This window comes from Vipera berus (assembly GCF_964194415.1).
Source record: "Vipera berus genome assembly, chromosome: 1".
NCBI classification, from domain to species: domain Eukaryota; kingdom Metazoa; phylum Chordata; class Lepidosauria; order Squamata; family Viperidae; genus Vipera; species Vipera berus.
Genome location: NC_138202.1, coordinates 295255649 through 295277596, shown reverse-complemented (window position 1 = coordinate 295277596; position 21948 = coordinate 295255649). Strand labels below are relative to the sequence as shown.

The 21948-nt window shown below is 38.0% G+C and overlaps 1 protein-coding gene across 2 annotated transcripts in view; it reads right to left on the bottom strand.

Moving 5' to 3' along the window:
• Window positions 1-21948, bottom strand: part of BIRC6 (baculoviral IAP repeat containing 6) — a 153745-nt gene that overhangs the window by 92214 nt on the left and 39583 nt on the right. Inside the window, exons 22-37 of one of the 2 annotated variants that reach the window (XM_081313639.1) lie at window positions 21417-21550; window positions 20131-20265; window positions 19330-19517; window positions 17774-18088; window positions 17273-17372; window positions 15571-15785; window positions 14898-15106; window positions 14344-14690; window positions 12142-12361; window positions 11598-11731; window positions 10971-11108; window positions 8388-8515; window positions 7618-7749; window positions 6296-6511; window positions 5118-5301; window positions 2031-2186 (exon numbers count right to left, since the gene is read on the bottom strand). In XM_081313639.1, the coding sequence (XP_081169765.1) occupies window positions 2031-2186; window positions 5118-5301; window positions 6296-6511; window positions 7618-7749; window positions 8388-8515; window positions 10971-11108; window positions 11598-11731; window positions 12142-12361; window positions 14344-14690; window positions 14898-15106; window positions 15571-15785; window positions 17273-17372; window positions 17774-18088; window positions 19330-19517; window positions 20131-20265; window positions 21417-21550 (2951 nt within the window). Of the gene's footprint in view, window positions 1-2030; window positions 2187-5117; window positions 5302-6295; window positions 6512-7617; window positions 7750-8387; window positions 8516-10970; window positions 11109-11597; window positions 11732-12141; window positions 12362-14343; window positions 14691-14897; window positions 15107-15570; window positions 15786-17272; window positions 17373-17773; window positions 18089-19329; window positions 19518-20118; window positions 20266-21416; window positions 21551-21948 lie in introns of both variants that reach the window. The other variant, XM_081313638.1, reaches the window with a different exon arrangement.

Sequence of the window (21948 nt, the reverse complement as noted above, 5' to 3'; positions counted from 1 at the left end):
TGCCTGGAGGCGGTCCGGGTCTGGATGGGGAGGAACAGGCTTCGACTCAACCCTGACAAGACTGAGTGGCTGTTCGTGCCGGCATCCCGGGAAATTCCGATTATTCCATCATTGGCCATGGGGGGTGAGCTATTACCCCCCGTAGATAGGGCCCGCAACTTGGGGGTCCTTCTAGACTCACAGCTCTCTTTGGAAGAGCATATTGGAGCTGTGACAAGGGGGGCCTTTGCCCAGGTTCGCCAGTTGCGGCCCTATCTAGACCAGGATGCCTTGCGCACAGTCACTCATGCGCTCGTGACCTCTCGTCTAGACTACTGTAATGCTCTCTACATGGGGCTGCCCTTGAGGTCCACCCGGAGACTCCAGCTGGTGCAGAATGCAGCCGCGCGAGTCGTCTTGGGAGTTTCCCGATACTCCCATGTTACACCTTTGCTCCGCGAGCTGCATTGGCTACCGGTTGCTCTCCGGGTGAGGTTCAAGGTGTTAGTTATGACTTACAAAGCCCTTCATGGCATGGGTCTGGATTACCTATGGCAACACCTGCGACCGGCGTCAACTTCCCTCCGTCCAGTGCGCTCCCACAGAGAGGGCCTCCTCAGGGTGCCGCCGATCAAAGAATGCCGATTGGTGACCCCCAGGGGGAGAGCGTTCTCTGTGGGCGCGCCAGACCTCTGGAACCGCTTACCAGTTGAGCTCCGGACGGCCCCCGACCTTCGCTCCTTCCGGCGCGATCTTAAAACATTCTTTTTCGAACAAGCTGGCCTGGTCTGACGGGATGGGGTTGGGTTTTTAAAACTAGTTTTTAACTTAATATGTATTGATTTTATGGGCATGATGTTTAATGGTTTTTTAATTTTTGTATTTGATCTTTATTGTGTATTGCCCTGTTCACCGCCCTGAGTCCTTCGGGAGAAGGGCGGTATAGAAATCAAATTATTAAATTAAATTAAATTAAATTAAATATAAATGGAATTAAAATAAAATAAAATAAATAAATAAATAAATAGCCCTGAAAATTAAAAACTAAAAACCCAAACCCTCAGTCCAGGCCGGCAAGCTCGAATAGCCAGGTTTTTAGGTCCCGGCGAAACGAGCGAAGGTCGGGGCCATCCGGAGTTCCACAGGCAGCTGATTCCAAAGGGCAGGCGCGCCCACCAAGAACGCCCTCCCCCTGGGGGCCGCCAGCCGGCACTCCCTGACCGGCGGCACCCTGAGGAGGCCCTCCCTGTGGGAGCGCACAGGACAATGGGAAGTTGATGCTGGCAGCAGGTACTCCCGAAGATAATCCGGACCCATGCCATTAAGGGCTCTATAGGTCATCACCAACACCTTGAATCTCACCCGGAGGGCAACTGGAAGCCAATGGAGCTCGTGGAGAAGAGGTGTTACATGGGAGTATCGGGAAACCCCCATCACAACTAGTCCACAATGGAAAACAGAAATTCTTTGTCTATAATCCTCTCCAAGTCTTGGAATGTGAGCTTCCAATTTCCATTATGCAGAAAAATATGGGGGAGGAAAGTAAAATAAGGCTAACCTATGCTCTAGCTCAGGGGTCCCCAACTTTGGGCACTTTATGACTTGTGGACTTCAAATCACAGAATTCTAGCTTGTGGAATTCTGGGAGTTGAAGTCCACAAGTCATAAAGACCCCAAGGTTGGAGACCCCTGCTCTACGTCATGGTTGTCCCGCCATTTGGCTAGCCTGGGCCACAATGAGTGAAGAGGAATTGTCTTGGACTGCACATAAATAACCAACTTCATTTTTTTAAAATCTTGTGGGGCCACATTGCTAGCTGTCCTGGGCCACATGTGGCCTATGGGCTGCAGGTTGGACACACCTGCTGTGGAGATTTGCACCTGCTATAGATTGCATCAGCTTTTCAGCTGCCTAGTTGTACTTGACATCAACAGAATGGTATAATTTTTCAACAACTACTGAAATCCAAGAATGGTTAGCAGAATTGCCAAGGCAAAAAACCAACAGTTTTAAACAATTCAATGCCATTATGCAAGTTATATTTATTTACCTGTAATGTCATGTGCTAATGGCTCATCAATAGTTTCCACTAACTGAACTGCAGACTGCTGAAGAGCATCATCTGAATCTACAGTGGAAGTCCCCGCCTCCTCTCCTACTGCTGCCTCCTCCATGGCTTCAGCAGCTATTGGAGCCAACAGTTCTCCTAAATGGTATAGGGAAGAGTTACCAGAATAGTCAGATGGGTATCAATTGCCTTGGCATGTGCAATATTCAACTCACATTTTAAACAAACTGTTTCATGTTTCATGGCAGTTTTACATACCAGCTTTTTTCAAAAATATGAGGCATAAATGTGTGGTCTTTTTTAAAAAAATAAATTTTAATTTTTTAAGCACTATTGAGAAAATCAATAGTAAAATTTGTGGGGCTTCATAAACATATTTCAGATACCACAAATTGACAGCAAATAAATTCTAATTGGTTTGAGTCTATCTATGTACTAGAAAATTACAGATGACAGCGATGTGCAAGGCCTAAGGATATTCTATCTGTTAAAAAAAACAACATAAAATTTTAAAGTTTTTAAACTTTATAAAATTTTATACACAAATAAAATATAGTCAGCACTTGAAATTTTTAGCAAAAGGGACAAACATTTTTCTTTTCGAATACCCCAACTGTTTTATTGAAGAAAGAAAGTAGAGCCTTGGTGGAGCAGTGGGCTAATGCCTCCTTAAGTAACACCAGCTGCCTGCAATTAGTGCAGGTTCGCATCCCACCAGGCTCAAGGTTGACTCAGCCTTCCATCCTTCCGAGGTAGGTAAAATGAGGACCCAGATTGTTAGGGGCAATTAAGCTGACTTTGTAATAATGCCGCTTGGGGGGTGTATGAAAGCCCTAATAAGCAGGCATATACATAGAATGAAGGCTACTGCTAAGCTTGTAAGCCGCCCTGAGTCTTCGGAGAAGGGCGGGATATAAATGGAATTAAAATAAATAATAAATAAATAAATAAATATAAATTCCAATTTTATATTCTCATCCCAGCTTTAGTTTGAGAGGGGTTTTAGGGCCTCCCAAACTATTGATCCTTTAGCATTTGAAAACCTTTTCCACAGCCTCCGGTATCAATGTCAGAAATCAAACTTATTATTCAATTTCTGAAATCTAACAAGGAGGCTGGAAAACTAGCAGTTGAATGGGAAGTCTACTGGACAAATGAATTCTTTCACTTATTTGCTTTTACCAACACAGGGTCATGGATAAATCATTTTAAAAGAAGGTTGGTGGGGGCTGAGATAAGCACCAAAAGATTATATAAACTAAATATAACTATCCAGGTACCTTGCTCTCCTCCCACATTGAAAGTATTTAGGGTAATTTAATTAATTAATTTAATTTTAATTTTAATTTTATTAGATTTATATACCGCCCTTTCCCGAAGGACTCAGGGCGGTTTACAGGGTATTTAAAATCAGCAATACAAATACAAAAGTTAAAAAACAATTAAAAAAGATTAGATCATCCCTTAAACTAAAAACCCCGGTTAAAAAATTCTCAGCCTGGGCCGGAAAGCTCAAAGAGCCAGGTCTTCAGGTCCCGGCAGAATGAACGAAGGTCAGGGGCAGTCCTCAGCTCCACGGGCAGCTGGTTCCAGAGGGCAGGCGCACCCACAGAGAAGGCCCTTCCCCTGGGTGTTATCCGCCGGCAATCTTTTACCGGCGGCACCCTGAGAAGACCCTCCCTGTGTGAGCGCACTGGACGAAGGGAGCTTGATGCTGGCAGCAGGTGTTCCCTCAAATATCCCGGACCCAAGCCATTTAGGGCTTTATAGGTCATCACCAGCACCTTGAATCTCACCCGGAGGGCAACCGGAAGCCAATGCAGCTCGCGGAGTAGAGGTGTTACATGGGAGTATCGGGAGGCCCCCATCACTACTCGCGCGGCTGCATTCTGCACCAGTTGAAGCCTCCGAGTGGTCCTCAAGGGCAGCCTCATGTAGAGGGTGTTGCAGTAGTTTAAACGGGAGGTCACGAGTGCATGAGTGACTGTACATAGGGCATCTCGGTCCAGATAGGGTCGCAACTGGCGCACCAGGCGAACCAGGGCAAAAGCCCCCCTGATCATGGCACCTATATGGTCTTCAAAATTAAGCCGTGAGTCCAGGAGGATGCCCAAGTTGCGAGCCCTATCAACGGGGGGTAACACCTCACCCCCCATCGTTAAAGGTGGAATGGACTGGTTAAAATAAAAATAGTAAAAATAGTCCCAAGGCTGAGCTAAGGTATGGAATTGTGGAGCCATACAAAAGTTTCCTTACTGAAGTAAAAAAAATGTTTTTTTTTAAAAAAAACACACTGGAAGCTGGCAAGAACATGTCAGCTACAGTGGTCAGAGCAGAAGCAGGTTTTCGCTCCATACACAGCCACTCAATATTTTTTTTTTAATCTATTGGCAGAGCATCCGTTCAATGGGCCCTGATAGGCTACTCAAAATATGTTTAGCAGAACAATTTCAGTATGGCTCAGCCTACCTCCTGCATAAACTGAATTACCAAAGTTATTTCATAGCATGGGTTTTCCACCCAATATTTACTCTCAACTGCCTCTCAGTCAAAGGAAATTTTCAAACAAAGTCCTGGATATCAGTGCCCAAAGAAACACAGAGTTATTGGCAAAAAATAGATTTTTTTTTGATTGGCTAAGAACAAAACCATTTTCCAATATGTAAAATACCTGCCGATGAATTTGATGCAATTCTTATGAAGGGCCTATTCTATTAACAGGATTTGAGGTGCTAGATTACATGAGTGAACATGGGTGCTTCCATCTTATTATAAAATGACGTATATGGAAGGCAGTTCAGCTAAGAGCCTGTTATATTGAATAGATTGGGATATCGTATAAAGGCAATGTATTTTTCTGAATGCTGATACTTTGTATTTACTACATATATATTTTACTGTTGCATTTTCATTTTTCTATTTCATCCTTGAATTAGTTGCTATATTTTACCTTTATTTTATGGTCTTTCATATAGTTCAAGACTAATTAATTAACTACTACTCCTTCACTGTTTCCCACTGCAGGTAACCAATGCATTTTCCATAGATAAAATATAATTTTTAACAAACCTGCTAGAATATCTTGCAGCATACATGTCAGGGAATACTGAGCCCACGCTCCTCCCCAAGAGATATCACCTCTGTTAAAGTCGGTCCCAACCAGAAGCAGGAGTAGCCTTTCTAACTGAGCTTCATTCACAATTTCACACAAGTGAATTGTAGGCCTTGTTGCATTTGCAATTCTAGCGAGAACCTGAAATAAAAAGAGGTAGACAAAATTCTATTTGCCACAACTTGTTTCCTATCTATTGAGAACACAACATTTCTACAAAATAAAGACGTGGATATTTAACAATTGTAAAATACACATGTATTTACAAATAATGGTAAAGGAATTTAGAATAACATCAGAAGTATTGAGAGATCAAAAGAAGAACTAAGGTAATCCTTCTGGTTTGAGAGTATATGTAACTTTTTTTATGCCTTCCATCTGTAGCTTGGGGGAGTTCTCATGTGAAGAGTTCCCCCCCCTATTTCTAATGTCTTTATCTTTTATTTCACCTTAGAAATTGCAAAGTTCAAAACTATAACACAAGAAAACATAAATTACTAAAATTTACTGTGCTGTAACCAACAGTGTTTCTAAGTGAACAACACTTTCAAAAACTCCCCCCAAAAATGTTGGTTTATTTCCCATCGCTCCGTCTGCTATGATGGTTCAGATTTTTGCCAATTATCAGGAACAATGACAACATTTTTCAGAGGCTATGTCTTAAGTGTCAAGAGGGGAAAAGAAGCAAAATGTAGGTGCGTTGGGTAGCATAAAGGTTCATGTAAAGCAAAACTGTTATTTGGTACAATCCACAGCTCTTGCTTCAGCACAGATGCATTGAGAAAAAATATTTTATATAAACAATGGCTAGGAAAAGGTACACCGTATTGATGGAATTATATTTAAAGCCCAACAACCAGGTTCCTTCTTTTGTGGAAACTCATTTAAATGTAATCCTATCAGAGCAAAACTCCTTAGGATCAGAACAATACTGGATGTTTTTAAAAAATTATCATCTCAAATCATGCTATTTTATATTTTTTCCCACAAGGGGCTAAAGTATCATAATTTTGGATGACAAATAATTATTGGGAAAGTATTTTGTGAGAAATGCTGATCCAACCTAGTATACTGAAATGCAAGCTTCATGCTTTGATCAGATTTATTCCTATTAACTGCATTGCATAATCCATACCTTGCATACAAATAACAGCAGATCTGCATGACAAGTAAAATCCATTGACAAGAGAAAGAGGGCCAGTTTCTGCACCACTGAGATGCAGCGTTCATGTGCCAATGTAAATGTAAGGGGCTCAATTTCTGGAGTTTCTTTTGCAGTCGATACTTCAGTGTCTAATGTAGAACGGGGCCACTCTGCAGTCCGTCGTAAGCGTATCAAATCCTTAAAGTGCTACATAAATCATAAACATAAACACATTTGCCGTTATTCAACTATTCACTGAATTGCAGGAGTCAATAATTTCACATACAAATAAATGAAAATAACCACACAAATCACTAGTATCAGTAACACGGTATTTTCAATCAAAAACAAGTTAGAAATAAGAGGTCTCTTATCTTATGTACAATTACAATATTACCCAATAAGTCCAAATAAATAAATCTATTTAACTAAACATATATAAGATTATTTCCTAAATCACAGCACCAATAACATTTGTTGTTCTCAAATTTACAATTCTAATATGAAACAAATTTACTGATTACATAAACCATTACCCAACTATTATCACACTGAACTCTTTAGATAAGACACAGGATATAACTAATGTCTTAATAGTTAACAGATATTAGTTGGAACATGCAATGGTTTCTAGATTAGATGATGTCAAAACACAATAGTGTATGATTACTGGTCTTCAAGTGAGGATTTCTCAACATCTTATACAGGTTGCCTCTAACTGAGATGGGTGGCATATAGATTAAACAAACAAACAAACAAACAAACAAATAATCATTAATATTTCCTGAGAGAAATAACTGCAACTGAAACTGATAGCCAAAACTATTTCAGACAACTCTGTGGACCAAAAATACTTAATTACGACACCGTTTTCTTTAAAGAGTGGTTTTAAAAAGACAAATCCAACTTCCTTTGGCCTTAGCTAATTATTATTAGCACAATTATTTGGATACTGCCCATGCACCTTTTCTGATGACTCAAAAAAGGGCACAGCTGGAGAATTGTTGAAATATTGTAATTTAATCTTAATTTTTATTATAAGGAACTATCTTGATGTGAATAACCCACAGCATTATTTAGAAAGTAGCTTACATAAAATATATGTACATATACATACATACATATAAAGAGGTACCTATATTAGAATTGATTAGTTCTAAAACCAGAGATATAGCAGGTAATTGAATCAACACATTAGGCCTTAAGAGGCATAATGAAATCATATATGGAAAAAATGAACCCAAAACATATTTGAATTTGCAGAAAAAGATATTTCTGCGCAAGACAATAAATATAATTGCAGAACATCATACCTTTGACGTGGCCTGCTTTAGTTTTGCCTGTTCTACTAAAAGTTTATAGGATGATCCTTTGTTGCTTTGTATTTTTTCTTTTTCCATCTGTTCCACCAAAGCCTTCTGTTTTGCTTTTAATAAGTTAAGTTGCTAAAAGAAAATGTTAACAGTATATAAAAATGTATAATAAGATGCAAAGTAGATATGCACTTTCATAGGATGGTCACGTTAAAGTTTTCAAAATTTTAGTTTTTTGTACTTATAAAACTTTAACAGGCTGCCAACAGAGCTGAATTATAAAGCCAGTTTCAGTAGTAGCTTTAAGGTTGCAGAAACTGGTGAGGCTTCAAACGTTGTAAAAAGGAGCAGATATTTGCTGTGTGTTTGTACTCACTGTCAAATTTTCCAAATATTTTATAATGAGCAAGTTAATTAGAAAAGTGGTTTCTCACATTATTCCCTCCAAAATTTCACACTTGTGTGAACTCTTCTACTAAGATGGTGGAAATCTCTTATTCCACCCTGCAGGGCACGCATAGGATTTCCTTAGGACCCTTGTCTGCAATTATTATATTGTCAGCATCAGCCACACTTTCAGTTAGGTTCATGGTTGCTGTGGGAAAGTCAGGCAACTGGAAGTTCCTTTAACTTGCTTCAGTGCACTCCAGCAATATGCTACCTAACTTGTAAAATATTGCTCTGAACATAAAACATGAATTGCATCTCAAAATCATAATATCCTAATATAATTTAGAAAAAGAAAATCATTAATACGAGCTAGAGGTTACCTGTTTATGATGAACAAGTTGTTTCCTGATCTTTCTGGAATATAACCTATCTAAGCTACTGTTGCCTTTTGAAGATCTATTGAGGCTCTGTGTGTGTAAATTGTTGTTAATGAAACTCCACTGATTGCCTGAAAAGCAAAACAAAAGAATATTTCAAATTTGGTGGTCAATGTTTTACACACAGAGGACATACACACACAAAAATCAGTACGCATATTTTGAAAAAAAATGTGTTTTGTTAGTTTAAGGATACAGCATTAATTGAATTATTGTTTGGATACTAGGGAAATAATTGATTTAGCTTTACTGAAAGGACCAGAGATGGTATTTAGAAACAAGTAGCTTACAATCTTCAAAACGGGGATTTTTTAAAAATGAAATGTTTTAAATTAAAGCTCTAATTGGGGTCCCAGTTTGTTTTGACTATTGTTTTTTCAGTATTGTTTCATTATGTTTACCACCTTACTCTGTACACCGCCCCGAGTCCCTCGGGAGAAGGGCGGTTTATAAAAACAAACAAACAAACAAACAAACAAACAAATAAATAAATAAATAAATAAATTGAATGAATTGTAACAAGTAAGTCTTTTTAAAAGGAAAGCAGAAAAGACATTAAATACTGCACAAGAAAATCAGATGAGAAAGGAAGTTCTGTGCAATGAATCTGTCTATATCGGCCAATGATGAGCTTTTTAGGCTGAATGGCCTTGGCCTCATCTTATATTATCCTGACATCTCACCAGCATTCATAGAAGCATTTTCAGAGGCAGTGTGAACTGTTTTGTAGCGTACTTCACCACAGCTACAGGGAACTGAACAGGAACTGCTTGATTACAGCACTGGTTGTAAAACCTTAAAATCAGCCTAAAACTGAGTGTACCTTAGAACATTCTTTTGTAACAGTTAAGATCCCAAAATATTTCTCTTTGCTAAGAAACTATTCAATTACTTTATGTACTGTATATTTTGAAATTAAGTTTAATTAAAAGTCTATCTCTTAATCAAACAATTGGAAAATTATCCAAAAATCTGAGGACCCTACATCCATTAGTACAAAGCATAAGATACCACTTCAGAGGTATACTATTTCTAAAACATGCACGGGAGGGGAAGGGAGAAAACTGCAGCTAGCTTTTATGTCAACTAAAAGCCTACTAACCCTGCTCTGTTATTTAACCTGTGGCTCACACTGTTTTATGTTTTTGTAACTCTGCATGCGTATTGTATTCCACTCTGGAATTCATTTTAGTGAAAAGAGGGCTAACTATTCAAACAGATAGATAAATAGCAGTCAATTGTTTTCTATAATACAAAATTATAAGCAAATACAAGTGAACAAAATCCCAAATCAAAAGACTCTCCCAACCTTAGATTATAATATTTATTTATTCAAGTGGGAGGGATTTCTATCCTGAATAATGAAGTCTTTTCCTATCAACCATATGCTAATCATCAGCATAATGTACATAAGCAGTATTTCAGATCTGAAGGGGGGAAAAAGGGGAAAAAAGTGGACTGGACATGGGTACACTACTGGTAGCTCCTTAACTCAAATATGCATTTTTCTTGGACAGCATAGTTACTGTTTTACCCTGGAAAAGAAGCAGTTTGTTTAAATATGTGCATACTTAAACACTCACTGCTCCTTTGTATCACCTTTTCATCTCTGGACATCAAGTGCTGCCCATCCCTACCTTTGTCCGAATGACTTAATCCAAAAGTATTTATTATACTATTGGGAATTAATATGCCTGCAGATATGTCCCCTGGCATACAGCCAATTCCATAACCTGTCTGATTTTTAAAGCATTTTTTAAACAGATGGACAATTGATATATTGATAGATGGACAGAAATGAAGCTGGACTACTTGTTGGTTATTACAGATATTTATTTAATGGACATTTGCTCAACAACCATGGAGCTGAACAAATAAATACATATTTTTTCTAACATAATGACAGTGCTCATCAGGCTGGGGAACAAGGATCCCCAGCATACACAACCTTTTTTTTCTTTGTTTCTACTTGCTACTGATTAGCTGATTACTTGAGGTAGCAAGTATTTCAGTGTCTGAAATTGTGATACTGATTCCATCTAAAATGGAAAATTCAGATTATCTTGTTTTGGAATAACAGTGCAGGATCTTCAATTCCAGTAATATTCTAAGCTTTCAATTAATCGTTAGTTTAGCAGTCATAATGATTGGGTGGAATAAAAAGAAGATTGAAAAAGAAGGATTGGCAGAACCTGGATCAGCCTAGAATCCCTACATAGCTACAAGCGAAGTAAATCAAATTCCCCCCACCCTTGAATGCAATTATTTAACCTCGAGCAGGTGCTAACCATTAGTTGAGAAGATTCCTGTGCATAGGCATGATTAGCAATAAATCAAATTAATTGGACCTTCACATGTGGACCTGATCTTTCAAACCTGACAAAGATGCAGTCACAAGTTCATAGCTCTTTACAATAAGATTTATCCAAAATTGTAGTTTACTATTCCATGCAAAGATGACTGCCATTTTTTAGAGACTGTATGCTCATTAATAGGTTTTACCATCTTAAGTAATATATACTACACCTGTCAAGAATCTTTCTCTCTCCTTTCCATTCAAAGGCTTCTTAGATGTAGCTGCTTCATCTTCCACTGTTGCCACATAGTCTAAGAGTCTAGATACCAACATTACAACCCAGCTAATCATAGGAATGTCCAGAACGCCTTCAAAATAAAGACAATTTGTTTATAATTATTAAGACAAAATATAACAGATTTTTTTTTCCAGAATCTCAAAATATTTTACATATCTGTTTCTCCTGTTCTCACATAAAAGAGCAAAAAAAATGCTTAAATTTTGATAAACGTGAAGAAATTATTTGTTCAACTACATGGGAATAAATTTTAATACCTAAAATGAATACTTTGAAATTAGATTCAGTCAAATTAGTGTGCAATCGGTGCCTTTGAATTTTTCAGTTTTCTTCTAAGCCTCCATGATGGGGCTCTTGTGCATGGACTTGCACCCCTCATAACAGACAATCAATAGATGGAATTAAGGTTTTCTGCTATCTCTGCTCCCAACTAATCATGATCTGGATTGCATTTTACAATCCTGCAAAAAAATAATTACACTAACAGAGCTAGACTGACTTTTTTAAAAAAAAAACAACCCCCAAAAAATCTAATATTATTTTAAGAAACATTTGATACCTTCTGAGCATCTGTGGAGAGGTAATTGAGGCTGAAGAGGAGACAAGAGATTATCCAAGAGATTCAACAAACTTTCTAAGACACCAGTGTTGCTGAGTGATCTTTGACCAATGCAAGAAAGCAACATGAAGACCCTAAATATAAAAAGTAAGTAGTTTAAAATGTTCCTGGCTGCTTTAATAAGTAGTAATACTTCACAAGAGTGAGAGAAAAAGCTGATCCTAGGAAATCAAACATTTATTTCTCTTTTGTTCTTCAGGCATAAAGAACTAAAGCAAATTGATAGTATTAAATAAAAAGATTACAATTTTTTTGCAGTTCCATTATAGACTATGTACATCAATATGCAGATCCCTAACATGAAATTTAACATGTTTCAACAACTTACAGACTTAATTATGATGATGATGGTCTTCATTTATTACAATTGCAAATTATTACAATTATTATAAAGCTTTTTCCTCTCTTGCCTATCTTTCTATATTTCAATAATAAATAGATTGAATGCTGCTTGATGATATATTAAAAATAATGTGAAAAGTACCTGTCTTGTGGAAAAATTAGAAGTTGCTCTGAATTATACAATTCCTGCAGGACATTTGAGAGAAACTGTCCCCACCATCTTTCACCTCCACATAGCTGAACAAGTAAAAGACCTGTGTGCAAACGTATTTTGGGAGTCCCACTAATACACAAGTGCTTGAATAATTCTTCACAGGTTTGAGCGTTAAATGTGCTTTGTAAAACCACAGGAACAGAGTGCCCTTAGAAAAAGAAATAAAGTATGTTAGATTGCAAAAAGCATTGATTGGGAATCTAGAAGTGAATACAGATTACACAGGTTTCTTCAAGATGTATCTTAGCAGTGACAATATGCTAGCAGTCGCACAGGTTTCTGCTAAACTAATTAATTTCTATACTGCTCATCTCACTAATAGAGCAACTTTGGGTGGTTTACAATGTAATAAAAAGTTAAATATGCCATTCATCATTTAATTTAACAATTTAGAAACCTTTCATCTTCTATGAAAAGAAAGGTGAACTGCTAAAAAACCAACACATGGATACTTCAAAAAAACACAGAAGCTGGTTTTACACATCGATATAAATCTCTCTCTCTCTCTCTCTCTGTCTCTCTCTCTGTCTCTCTCTCTCTGTCTCTCTCTCTCACACACACACACACCACAAACAAAACATTCCCTTTCCTAAGCCTGTAGACTAGATCTTCTTCAATCACTAAGATTCACCAGGGACGATTTCTTCCCAATTCCTGAAAAAAAGGCAGTTTAGGTATCACCTGAAAGTATTTGGGCTGACATGAAAATCAAACTGAATGACGCATTCACATGAAAGGAAATATGCTTGTTGTCTTTTACCTTTATGCGGTCCTTTCATTTTTTTATTTTTTATATTTTAATTAATTCTGCACTATTGCAAAATCTCTGGAAGTCTCTTGACTGTCTTATCAAGAGAAGACAAGAACTGTGTGAATAAAATTCAGGTCATTTCCCAGTTAAAGATGCTACACCATCAAATCTCTCTTATTTATGTATTATAAGTTGGAAGATACTCCAAATATCATGATGCTATTAAAAAATAATGGCAGCTTGAAATACTTTGTTGCAGTAGATCAGTTCTTAATGCAATCTACTATCTTCTCTATGAAATGACTATTATCTATTATTACAGGTAGTCCTTACTTACAACCACTTGCAGCACCCTCAAGACCACGTGATCAAAATTTGGACATTGGCAACTGACTCAAATTTATGACAGTTGCAGTGTTCTGTGGTCATGTGTACACCTTTTGCAACCTTCCGACAAGCAAAGTCAATGGGGAAGGCACTTAACTGTATTACTAACTTAACTGCAGTGATTCACTTAGCAACTATGGCAAGAAAGGTTGTAAAATGTAAAAGGGCAAAACTCAACAACTGTCTTGCTTAGCTATGGAAAGCTTGGGTTCAATTGTGGTGTTAAGTTGAGAACTACCTGTATAAAGAATTGCAGCTGTGGAATGTCTGTTAACATATACAACAGGGGTGTCAAACTGCCGGCCCACAGGCCGCATGCATCATGCCAAAACCACGCCCACCCCATTGCCGGCAATGGAGAAAAAGTTGTGATACATCGTGACACGTCACATGGTGTTGTGAGTTTGACACTCCTGATATACAATGAATGTTAGTTTCAAAGACAGAAGTGACCCAATATTACCCTATCTTTATAATCACTAGCTAAGCCTTGCTGCAGGCCAAAGAACTAATCATAATCAGTTATCTCTCTTGGATCTCTTCCTTTTATTTCACTCTAATTTTAGTACAACTTCCTGTGATAACTATCTTTACTTCTATCTTTTGTGGTAGATCAAGAACCATAACTTAGGCAGGGAGGAGGGATCAGAATACTGAGAATAACTACCAGGATGATCAGAGTCAGTGTACTCTGAGATATACATTTTGTGGATATGCAAAATAGTGGACGCGAATTCTGAATTCTTCAGGTAAAACAATTCTCCAGTTCATGTAAATTTAGAAACTTAAGAGACAGAGTTGCTGAAGTTTCAGTTTAACCTTAATTTGATTCTCTTTATAGCCTTACTCTCTTGACCTCTGTCTCATTCATTTAATCTGGAATATTCTACAAAGCCTCAAAATCCCCACTGACACTAACACATATATTTTAAGCATTGACAATGAAATGGCAAATTTGTTATTTTATGAATAAAAATGATTGAGCTACCAACCGTTGGAAGAATGAAGTAAACTAAGTAAAGTATCCAACAGATATCGGATAATTGTGCGCAACTGTTCTGTGGAGGACATCTGAATTAGTTCTTTAGGATCACTCTGTTCTTTCAGAATCTTCCTGCTTGCTCCTAGAGCTACTCTGAGCCTTTGTACAGCATGATGAGCCAAATTCAACTGAAGCTGCAGCTGAATGCAATCCTGATAAGCAGAAAATACTCGGCTGTCTTCCTCCACTGCCTTATCTGGCTTGCGTAAAAAATACTGAGCATTATTAGCACTGTTCAGTGGTGGAAGGTCAATGCTTTGCAGGAGTGTTTCAAGTCTGTGGCAAGCTAAATTATACCTGTAAGTGGAGTAAGGAAAAATTGTCATAATTATACATAAATTATTAATAAAGCTCCCAGGAAACAAACATATTTATACTTATATACAGTTAAATAACAGTGTTTTAAACAGGGCGAATGTTTCGCTAACATTCAACAACTTGCGTTATTATCACTAACTCATCAACAGAAGCAAAACAACACAACAGAAACAACCATGTGTTTACCTGCACTGTATATCTTCCTGCAGTGCAATCATCATAGCTAAATGTTGATCAATTTCTGGCTGGTTTGCAGATTCAACTTCACCTCGCAAAGGATCGTGCATAATTTTCAGCTCGCTCTCTAAAGGCAAGATGTACGTATGTCCATAGTAAAATCCTAAAGGAATTTTGGCTCTAGCATTTGTACTTCCATAGCGACCAATGACCGTAATCTGAAACAGAAGACGTGCACCCTTTCCATGTCACTTCATTCTTTGAAAATAGGAAATATATTGTGAAACTGAGCATTACCTATTATGAAGAACATTTACTACGTTGGAATATATATTCGTTAGAATATAGATTGTTTTTTTCTGAGGCACCCGGTCTACCCAAATATGGGAAGAAAGCTTGGGTAGACCGGATGGCTCAGAAAAAAACCACTTAATATATATCTCCTCCCCGAGTCTCCTCCCTCCCTGACACAGCTGGCAAAGTGAGAAAGAGCCTGTGGCCTAGAGATTAATACAGCTGCCTAAGGTGCAAGCAGCCCAGGTTCAAATCTCAGAAGGGTATGGCTGGCTGATGAGAGCCAAAAAGCTCGAAATAGCTATATCAGTCTCCCTTTAACTCTTTGTTGGCAATTTAAATTTAACACATTCATTAGAATATATATTTTTATTAAAAGAATTTTTACCTTCATGAATCTGCAAACTGGTGGCGGTATTAAATCGTGCAGAATAAGAGAATGGGTGCTGATATCTGTAGCAACCACTAGCCTTCTTCCATCAACTTCTTCACCGAGTGTCCAAATATCAATCGATAAGGAAGCCAAATCCCCACAAGTTGGAATCAATACATCTGTCAATAAGATGGGTCTACCAAAGTCTAACGTCACAAATCTCCTTGCACCTTTGAACAGAAAAAGTCTCGATGAAATACCAATACACTGATCTCACTGTGCCTTTGCCAGAAGGGCAGCCATAGCCTACAACTTAAAAAACAGAGCCCATGTTGCTAAATATATTTAATTTTAACAAATAAATATTTACAATTTAGTTACTGCTGGCACAGTACAGATTATTCTTGAATTTATGGCTGAGACATCAATAGTTTTTTCTACCCACATGCCTGTATCTTTTGGTTCAGTTCAAACTATATCCAAAGAGGCCTCAAAGTCCACCCCTATGAATCTTAAGCAGGAATGTTTTTAAATGTAATGTAAACCTTAACCACACTCCCAACCCCTCTTCCCCTTATTTGAAGAACTACTAAGTTATTTAACAATTATTTCAAAATGGGTGGGGAAGAGGCTCACACAATTCCCTTCTCACATTTAATGTGTAAATCTTTTCAGCTCAAACAAAAAAATTCTGCACCTACAGAAACAGTTTCCGTATAACTCTAATCCATAGTTATATAATAAATCAGAAACATATGATTTATTATACAACTCTATGGATTTTTAAGCTGCTTCTGGGCTATATAACAAACTCCTGAGAGAAATAGAAAAATCAATGCGATATGAAACACCGTGATTTAAATATAAGAATCCCCAAATCACCCTGAGCCTTGGTCATACCTATACAGTAGTGCCTCAGTAAGGTAAAGGTAAAGGTTCCCCCCGCACATGCGTGCTAGTCGTTTCCGACTCTAAGGGCCGGTGCTCATCTCCGTTTCAAAGCCGAAGAGCCAGTGCTTGTCCGAGGATGTCTCCGTGGTCATGTGGCTGGCATGACTAGACGCCAAAGGCGCACGGAACGCTGTTACCTTCCCACCGGAGTGGTCCCTATTTTTCTACTTGCATTTTTACGTGCTTTCGAACTGCTAGGTTGGCAGAAGCTGGGACGAGTAACAGGCGCTCACTCTGTTACACGGCACTCGGGATTCGACCCGCCAAACTGCCGACCTTCTGATCGACAAGCTCAGCGTCCTAACCCACTGAGCCACCGCATCCTTAATTGGTTCCAGGAGGTGCAGCAAGTACTAAAAAGGATGAGTACCGAATAAACCATGTGACTTACCACGTGACTTTGTTTTGGCCAGGAAGGACTTCCTATCTGCCCTATTTCCTGTGTCAGTGACCTTCCCAGTATGGCTGACTTTCTGTCCTCCCTCTGCGGGTATCCTATGCTTCCTTTTGCAGTGACCTTCCCAACATGGCTGACTTCCTGTTGTCCCTCTGCAGCTATCCCCCACTTCCTTTTGCAGCATGTCCAGTACTAAATAACTGATGAGTACCAGGGACAACATTTTCATGTCAAAATGCATCAGGTACCAAATTTGACCAGTTTTGAAGCAGTTGAGTACCACTGTATCAGCTTTGGGACCTGGTTATTATATTAGCTATTCAAATCAAATTAACCTAGAAAGAATTAACCTACAGACTACTATTTTACCTGAATGCATTCGCTCTATAATGATAGACTGATGAGGAGGTGGCTGAAGAAAATGTGAAGCGTGAGATATTGCAAGAGCAAGTCCAGTTCCAAGTGGATTCTGAAAGAAGAAAAACTGATCAATATACAAATATATTGTATTTGGTATTAGTCCCCTGCTACTGCACATGCAAAAAGTAAAAAGAGCAGACTGAAAACTCAAGGTTGAAAAACTGATCACTCATATTGTATACGGATTAGTTTTTAAGCCTACCAATGGAAAAGTTCAAAGCATTAACAACCTATTTGCACTAGCTTCCTCATAGGGAATGTAGGTTTAATAGATTTGGGGCTGTTATATAAGAGGTTTTAACAAAACTCCCCTGTCAAAATATACTCTCAACGCTTAGGTAAAAGGCAAACTACCACGCAGTCAAAATAGTTCCTGTCATTAATGATAGTTAGATTGCAATTTTATGAAAGCTCTTTTTTTTTCTTTTTCTTCTTTTTTTCTTTAGTTACCGTTTTGGACTTGTTTGCATTTTTGTTGTGTGCAGAAAGGTTAACTGGAGGAGGATCAATGACTGAACCCGGAAAAAGCTGTGCAAGTTCTGCATTGATAACAGCAGAAACTGCCTCATTGGGTGGCGTAAGAGGCGGAGTCATGAACAGGGGGGTTGTTTTAGGAGTGGGTGGGATGACATCCGACGGATGAATGAAGAACCCTGGGGCTGCTACTGAGTTGGAAGGCACAGAGTTGTGAACAGGACCAACTGCTGATGCTGCTGCAGCAGCTGCTGCTGTTGTCTGATGGAGTTTTGCTTCCAGCTTTGCTTTCTGCAGGGAAAATAAAAGCAGCATATGTACTGTCGGCTGCTGCTGCCTGTGAAGGCAGTAGCAATAAAAGCATTAGCAATAAGCAGCATGAACAAAACAAACATAAAAGCAAAAAGCTTCAGCTTTCATTGAACACACCAAAGGTTTTTACCAAAAGAATGCAAAAGGTAGCATTAAAAAAGTGAACAGTGCAAGAAATGAAAGTAGAACACTTCAAAACTCACCTAATTCTTTTTATTGAACTTGTCTCCTAGAAATAACCTGTTGCATAAACCATGCAAGCTGAAGTTGTCCAGTGCAGCCCAATTGTTTTAAGTATATTTAGCACAACTTACATTCAATAGAATATTATATCTAAGAATGCATGAGACTGAAAGCTTAAATCTAAGTCTAATCAACGTCATTAGTTCACACATTATGTTCAGCGGGGCAAGAGATGTCCATCCTTCCACTGTGAATACAACCTGAAATTCTTATGCTGTGTGCCCCTGAGTGTGATGGTTCTTTCATATTAAAAAAGGTTTAAAAAAACAAATTTGCATATTTCAGGGAAGTTATCTTAATGGACTGCTCGGTGTAGTAATGTGCATTACTCCAAAAAGTGATTAAATACAAAAGTATGCCACTGTACCACATGATCTAAGTCAATACATATATCATAAAATTAATGTAAATTTAAATGCTTCATCCAGGTTGCTTCAGATGCAAAGGTTTTTTCTGAAGGTGCTAAGACTGAAATTTGCTAACAGAAGTTCGCCTGAGTTTTGAGCTTGGCAGGAACGGATTAGAATGGTTAAGATGGACTGCAGTTAAACATGCGCTTTAGAAGGAATAGAAAACAATTGTGCGTCCCTGCCTGAGTGCAATGAAAAGAAAGTTTCTGTTTCTAAGGCTCTTAATCAAAACAGCAACCTATTCGATTCTGTTGAAAGAAAGCCAACTACATTTTTCGTCTTTTCACATTTTGTTCTTAATGTAAAATAAAGTTCTTTGAAAATGGAACAATAACATATCTAAGGAAGATTTTTTTCCCCTCTGCACCAATAAAGCCCTTGTGCGCTTTCAAAGTCAGAATGTTTGTTACACGTTGTTCCTAGAGACGTATTTTGTGAGTGTTTATGCCTGATTTGTTTTTTCCTTCCTTTCTCTCTCACAAACAAAGAGAGAGGTTTCTGCAATTAAGGGAACTATTCTCTCAGCTTTTGAAGTTTAGAGACATCATGAAAGAGATGGCCTCCAACCTGTTGCTGAAGCTTCAAAAGCTGCTGCTGTTTCTCTTGAAGCACCTGGAGCTGCTGCTCGGCTGAGGCCATTGCATGAGAGAGAGACTGCAAAGCTACCTGGGCTGCTGAACTCAGGGCTGTCGAGGCTTCCCCTACTGTCCCAGATGAGAGGCCTCCAACTGCTGGGGTAACCCCAAAGGTACTCACTGGCATGAAACAAAAGAAAAAACAACAAAAAAAGCCATGTATGAAGAAAAGCAAGACACAGAATATTATCCTGAAAACAATACAGTTTGGGTAATGACCGAGAGAGTCAATCTTAAAAGAAAAAAAGCCGCGAATGGTCTAATTTTTAAGGGAACTTTGATTCAACATTCACTGTGCAAATGGGGAAATCAAAATACTGATTTCCAAGGCAGGCAGACTTCTTTCATCATTAAATTAAATCTTGAATTACAATGTGATTCATTGTTAGCTGCGAAGTCGTGTCCGACCCATCGCGACCCCCTGGACAACGCTCCTCCAGGCCTTCCTGTCCTCTACCATCTTCTGGAGTCCATTTAAGCTCACGCCTACTGCTTCAGTGACTCCATCCAGCCACCTCATTCTCTGTCGTCCCCTTCTTCTCTTGCTCTCAACCTTTCCCAGCATTAGGCTCTTCTCCAGTGAGTCATTACAATGTGTTAATTCTCCTTTGTTTAACAATTAATAGATCAAATTCATCACAGCTTTCTTATTGGAAAGATTACACTAGACTATTAATACAGTTTGGCTTATATAGAAAAAAGTAATAAAATATATATATACCAGTAAACGTACTTGCATCGTCCCTTTCTATTCTTGTTCCATCACTGGTTGAAACACAAGTAAAGTGTAGAGGTTCAACTTCTAAAAGTCCAGTGAGGGAAGTAAAACTACCTTCAGCTGCTGTACAATTGCTGATTTTTCCATTCCCTGAATTGGGAAAAAAATAATATATTCAGTTCACTTGTATTATAGCTAGAAATAACGTTTTAATTTTTATTGCTATCATGTATATAAAATGAGGGGAGAGAGAAGAAAAGATAAATGACTAAGTACCCAATCCAAACAAAAAAAACCACGTATGTAAGTAATTAACACATATAAGAGAAACATATAACTTGTACATCTCAAGCCTCACTACTTCTATATTTCAGTACAACTCATATGGCATGAAAACACAAAGAAACTACACCAGAAAGTACCACCATAGAAAAAATCAGCAACTCCTACTCTCCTTTTAAGAGTTAAATGGCTTCCACTCACAATTGGACCTTTTAGATTAAAATTTTTTAAACAATTTAATATACCGGTTTGCATGATTGGTCAAAATCAAATTTATCAGTGATTTGTTTTCAAAGAATGAACTGGGATTCAGCTCAAGCTTGCTCTCATAATGGAGGGAAAAGAATCGTCTCCAATTTTCCTGCAGTCCTAACCTCTTTTATTTTGTTTTTAAGAGTGCTCCAAACAGGGAATGGGTTTTATTTTATGACAAAATTCAATGTTCTGTCAGAATGTTCCACTGGAATCAAAGCAACTGGAATCTTTTGCTCTGATACAAAAAAACAAAATTTGTTTTCCTTGGGAAATTCCAAATACTAATTTTAAAAATGCTTCCTCTAATCAGAACAGTCAGAACAATGCCACTAAAAACTGATCGACTGTTTGTTCTGATCTCAGAATATTCAAAATTGTCATATTGAGATTAAAAAAAAATACATATTCCTAGAGAAACTCAAAATTGCCTTGTCTCGATTCTCTTGAGTATAAGGTGAGAAACAAAAGAACCCTGTCAAGTTTTGGTTATTATATCCTGCATTAACAGAATTCCAGATGTCCTTAACAGATCTGTATCCTGCCCTGACCTATCTCAAAGGGCTGACCAAATCTGAAGAAATATTTCCTTGTGGCAATGTAACTCTGTTGAACACAAAATAAGTTCAGCCTATTTTGAAGAGGTTGATTTTCTTCAATGACAAATTGTAACATGAAAATTATACAAAGTTGTTGCCAAAAGCAAACAATAGTGACTATAAAAAACCCTTTTGACTTCACAGTTACTAGCAGATACATGGGCTTACCTGAGAGAACATCAGATAAATCAATTTCATCTGACTGAACGCCAATGCTGCTATTATATATATTCTTACAAGAAGAACCACTCATTTCCAAATCAAAGAGCACCGGATCAAAAGGTGAACTATATAACCCATACCTGAAAAACAATGGAATGCAGGATACTGGGTGATAAGAAATGCAAATTTGATTAATGGGATAAAATCAATTGAATATATAGCTTTAAGAATTTGAATGACCAATACTATTACATGTTTTAAGAAACAAGAAACTGACATTTCCGTGAAGTATATTCAGTAAATGGCTACTTAAAAACAATGTGAAAATAAAACAACATGCCTAATATTACTTCAAACACAGAGGATAAGTACTAAAAAGTATGTTTAAAAAGTTCACCACAAGGGGTTCAAAGTGCAGCAGTTACGGGTGTTCCTTGGTACATGTAATATATTTAACCTCTTCATCGGCTTCAGACGGCAAACAGAAGAGCTTTGGTCTTTTTCTCCAGGCCCTTTGAAATTGCCCCACCCCCCTTTC